This window comes from Hylobates moloch, unplaced genomic scaffold, assembly GCF_009828535.3.
Source record: "Hylobates moloch isolate HMO894 unplaced genomic scaffold, HMol_V3 SCAFFOLD_7, whole genome shotgun sequence".
Taxonomy (NCBI): domain Eukaryota; kingdom Metazoa; phylum Chordata; class Mammalia; order Primates; family Hylobatidae; genus Hylobates; species Hylobates moloch.
Window position 1 is genome coordinate 107,129,483 of NW_026652282.1, and position 5,205 is coordinate 107,134,687.

The following is a 5,205-nucleotide window of genomic DNA, read 5'->3' on the forward strand; positions in this document are numbered from 1 at the left end:
TTTCACCATTTTCCCCATCCTGCTCTGGAACTCCTGGGCTTGAGCAATCTGCCTACCTTAGCCTCCCAAAGTGCTAAGATTACAGGTGTGAGCCACTGAGGCAGGCTTTCTCTCTTTTCATTGTTTTAAAGATCCTTCATATGCTATTCTGTTCTACTTTCCCCTGCAAGGACAAGATTTCCAGTGTTTCATAGCACTCACCTTCCCAGAAGTGAGAAATTGCATCCTGGGGTACACAGCCCATTCTTCACTGGGTATGTTCTGATGTCACAGAGGCACCTCAAATTCAGTTAAGTCCCAAGTTAAACTGATCATCCTCCCCTCATACTATCTATGCCTATTTTCTTTATTTTTATTTGCTGTCAATATTCATTCATCTTCAAGTCAGAGCCTGAGAGTCCACCTAATTTTTTTGGTTTTCCTCATCTTTCACATGAAATACTGTTTGTTCCTTTTATTTCCCCTCATTGTTTTGAATAACTTTCTCCCTCTCCACACCTACCCCACTATCCTAGTTCAGACTTTCGTGGTCTCCTTCTTGGATTTTCTTCAGTGACATCTTATACATTGGATATAACTTAAACCAGGTGCAATAGACCAGGGAAACCTACTAGGTCCAGCTAAGTATCTAAGGAAAGTAGCTGTGTGTAATCCACTTCCAGGTACATGAGCCTGAATGGTGGGTACTCCCTTCCTTTAGCGTGGCAGCATTTTTATTGCTTGCCCTCATTTTCTTGTTCTTTGTTTCAGAACCTACTTGGTTCTCTGACAACAAATTGAATTAACTCAGCCACAGTGGCTTAGAAAGAAAGGATCAAGATCAAGTAGATGTAAGATTGGCAAAGAACACAGTTTGGTGATACACTGTTGGCATGGGTGTCGTAAAGCAGGTGTGTATCCATTACTTGTAGGAGGTTAAGGTGGTGAGAACTCTTTGGAAGGTGATTTAGCAATGGCTATTAATATAAAATGAACTTACTCACTGAACCAGTAATTTCATTTCTCGGAATTATCCTGCAGATATATTTATGCTTGTACACAAAGATGTATACACTTAAGTAATCACTGCAGAATAGTTTACAGTAACAGAAAGCCAGAACCAACATAAATGATCATCAAAGGTGTAATGAGTAAGTCGAGTGTATTCCAATCACACAATAGAACAGCATGCAATAAAATTAAGTAGATAAGTATAAGAAAAAATCGCTAAGATTTTGTGATTAAAAAGGCACAGATACATACAGTATGTTATTATTTGTATAAAAATTCCATACACACATACATGTGTTCTTGTATATATATAGACTAAATCTAAATGTGTATATGCAAAAAATATACTGGTGCTAATCTATGGGCTGGAAACTAGAGACCCTGGGGTTTGAGATTTACTTTTAACTGTATACTTTTTATACTGTATAGTTTTTTGATCATGTGCTTGTATTAAAATTATTTTAAATTGGCATAAAACAAAACACGAATAAAGACCAAGTGGTGTTAATATATGTAGTTCAATATGTAAGAAATAGCTGCACATATAAAATGATATATATCTATGCTTTCTCCTCACATGGGAAGTAACATATACAAACAGATATACAAATATATTGTATATGTAAGTAGTTATAAGTACATGTATATTTGTATAAATGAAAAATGGTTTGTTCAGTCAACTTTAAAAAAACACCTAGCCATCCTAACTTACACCAAGTATATTTTCATAATGTATTCAAGATGTTGTTTAATCTTATAAGCATAAGTTTAATTTTCAAAAAGAGATGTACAAAGTAATGTCTGCATAGCTAATGCTTCAGATTCAGCTTCTGTCCTGGAAAGTTTTGACTTTGATAAATACGTTCTCAGAAAGACAAATGAAAAAAGAAAGCATATATTTAAGTATTAAGAACTTAAGTCTGCCACTTAATTGCTAAGATGATGAACACATTTTATTTATTTTTCTGCAACACATCACATACTGGATCCAGAATTATCCATGTATACAGTAATAAAAAATCAACAACACCTACTCTGAGCACAACTGCCACAACTGGCTTTTCACTGTAAATAGCTACCTGAATTTAAAGAGATGTTTACCCCATATACCCCCAAAAATACCTCCCTGATTGCCCTACCACATATATAGACCAGAATTGAGTAGTTCTGAAAATCTGTAGCATAGAAAAGCAGGCCATAATACAGCGGCTTTAAATAAGAACACGGAGGGCCTGAGGATAGTAAAGTTTTACTGAATAACCAAAATTGTTGATTAATAGTATGAACAACATTGTAAGATTTCTAACTAACAGAACATATTTTTAAAGCATTTTACACATCAACACTATACAAACAACAGACATTGAGTTTCCAACATCCAAATGAATCACGCCCTAGAATGGTGTGTGCCACACTCTAGAATGGCAGCAATCTAGAACCTGAACTGCATTTTCTAATTAGAGTAAGGCTATAAATGATGGGTAGTTCCTCAAAACAACCCCAAAGATGCTTTGTAGCTCACATTTCCCCAAAACACCACACATCTAACATGTGTAAAAGATCTGGACACTATTGCAATATTGATAAAACTAACGTACTGAATAGTAGTGAAGACTATGACTACATCAACCTAAAGAAGGAAGGTATGTGAATCACCGAAAGACAAAACACAAATAAGGTTTAGCCAAAACTCTTTGAATGAGAAGGCAAAAATATACTGCTGTTGGGAAACGTGAATGAGAGTTTTAAAGCCAAAGTTTAGACTGCCGAAAGGACCACTTGTGCTCTCTCACTCCCACTGGCTTGCTCCCGCTCTCTCTCTTTCTTTCTCTGCCTAATACACGAAGCACACGTAAGCTGGACTGGTTCCACCTGGAAGACAAAAGCCACACAAAGTTAAAAGCACAAATGCAGCATGAAGAAGGAGTCAGGCGGAACTGAAAGGTAAACCTGTGCACTTTGAGAACAAGGCGTCCATCCCTTAGCTCCAGAGGCCTGCGTAGTTCCCATGCAGGCCTGAAGGGAGAGGCCCCCCAGCCACAAAGAGCTTCATCTCCGGCCAGTTGTAGCAGTGGGTGTAGAGCGCATTGGGGAACTCTTCCATGCCACCAAAGTAGTTCACCCAGACGTCATCCTGGTTGAGCCAGCCTCTGCCACAGGCAAGCTTGAGCTTCCTCCCTGCGGGCCCCGGCATGGAGTCCAGGCTGGCAGAGGCCCTCTCCTCCAGGAACTTCTGGGCGCGGATGTCATAGAAGAGCAGGGAGCCATGGCCGGTGCCCACAGTGATGATGTGCTGGTAGAAGCTCAGCGACCGCACGCCTGTGCCACCCTCTCGAGAGCACAGGGGCCGGATGTTCTGCTGGCGCTGGCGCGGATCCAGGAAGGAGACATGGGACTGGGAGCCCACAGCGTACAGAGACAACTCATCACAGTAGGTCAGGCACACATTCTCTCGGCAGTAGGGCAGCCTGATGGACAGGAGCCTGGATAGTGTGCTCCGGGCTTTCCACAGGTGGAAGTAGCCATCCAAGGACACCGCTCCCAGCTCCTGGTTCTTGCCGCTGAAGGCCAGGGCCCGCACCTTGCGGTTGCTGGGGTTGGTGCTGGCCCTGGGGATGGCCTCCACATCCCTCGGACGGATGTGGGCATATACGGGGAGACCCACCTCGCTGTGCCAGGCAATGCTGCCATTAAACATGTCCGGGTCCATCCGCCACAGAGCCACGGTGCCGTCGCGGGAGCCGCTCACGGCTACGGTGTCACTCAGCCAGGCGACGGCGAAGATCCAGTCCTTGTGGCCATGGCGGTCGCCCAGGCACAGGGGATCCAGGGTGGGCAGCTGGTAGATGGCCAGGCTGTTGGGGTTTTCGCCGCCGGTGGCCAGAAGCGTCTTGGAGGGATTCAGCTCGATGGCATGGATGCCGCAGCCCTGTTGGGCCTGGGCCAGCCCGGCCTCCTTGTCCCGCATGAGGGGGATGCGCGTGATGTGGCCTGACTGCACGTCCACCACAAAGAGCGTGTTACACTTGGTGCCGCACACCACCTGCCTGGCGTTCAGCCACTGTGACGCGAACACCTTGTTGAGGGTGCCCAGGTCCAGCTGGCGCTCCGTCAGCAGCTCGGGCAGCCTCTGGACGGCGTAGCCCCGCAGCTCGCCCTCGAAGCCCTGGAGCCCGGCTGGGCCCCGCGCTCCTACCTCCCGGCCCTTCAGATAGTGCACTAGCCTGCGACGCGTCGCCGGCCGCTTCTGCTTCTTGGGTAGCAGAGGCCCCTCTCCGTCCGCCGCCGCTAAACCCTGCGACGACGAGCTCCCGGCTCCCGCCTCGACCGCGGGCGCTTTCCGTTTCCTGCTACCTGTTTGCTGCTGGGCCATGGTGGGCGGCGGGCGATCTGCGGCAGCTGCGGCGGCGGCGGCGGCGGCGGCGGCCCGGCGGCGGTGGCGGCGCGTGGCACCCGTGTTGGCCGTGGCGGCGGTGGTGGGGATGGCTGCGCTTCCGCGTCAGCCGAGAGCTCAGGATCTCTAAGACCAAGAAGCTGGTGCGATCGCGGGCGCCCAGACTTCAGTCTGAGGCTCGGCGGCGGCGGCAGCGGTGGACCTGGCCAGAGATGCGCGGCCTGACGTAGGAGAACCCGGGCGAAGCGCGGCGGCAAGGGCGGCAGTGGCGGTGCAGACCTAGGCGAGAGCGGGAAGAGTGTCTGTCTGGATGGCTGCGGGAGCGAAGTCAGTGTGGGGGGAGGACGACGCTGGGGCTCGAGTGTGAAGGGCGGAGGCAGTGGGAGGAGCTGCTGGGCTGGCGTGGGGTGCCTGCCGGGTAGCGGAGGCCGCGCGGGGTGGAGGCTGGAAGGGGGTGGAGGGGAGAAGGGGGTAGCGGAGCTGCAGGGGCAGAGTCGCGGAGAGCCAGCACCCAAGGTACCCAGTATCAGACATGCGTTGTTTCACTACCCTCAGGACAACGGCTAACTATCCTTCTTAAAATCCCTACTTCAATAAAATCTGAAACATAAGATATAATCAAGCACGGGGCTAGAAGGAGGCCGAGCCACGGTCTGCCTGGAGAAACCAGTGTGTGCTTGGTGTAATCTTGGGACACCCTTCGCTTAGATGAGACATTGAATTTGGCAAGGGATCGGGTGCGGGGATCGGGGGTGGGGTTCAGCAGCGTCAGGGAGACCTCTACCCTCATGTCAGACCTGCAGCTTCTCCAGTTTCAGCTC

General features: G+C 48.6%; 1 protein-coding gene across 1 annotated transcript; it reads right to left on the reverse strand.

Annotated features, from left to right (window-relative positions):
- Nucleotides 1–1,869: 1,869 nt before the first annotated feature.
- On the reverse strand, nt 1,870–4,795 carry LOC116811390 (DDB1- and CUL4-associated factor 12-like protein 2). Its single transcript, XM_032756434.2, has one exon. It carries the CDS (start codon nt 4,361–4,363, stop codon nt 2,972–2,974), a length of 1,392 nt encoding a protein of 463 aa, XP_032612325.1. The 5' UTR covers nt 4,364–4,795; the 3' UTR covers nt 1,870–2,971.
- Between the last annotated feature and the right edge of the window lie 410 nt (nt 4,796–5,205).

Coding starts and splice junctions, on each gene's coding strand:
- LOC116811390 (XM_032756434.2), bottom strand. CDS start 4,363: ATGGCCCAGCAGCAAACAGGTAGCAGGAAACGGAAAGCGCCCGCGGTC.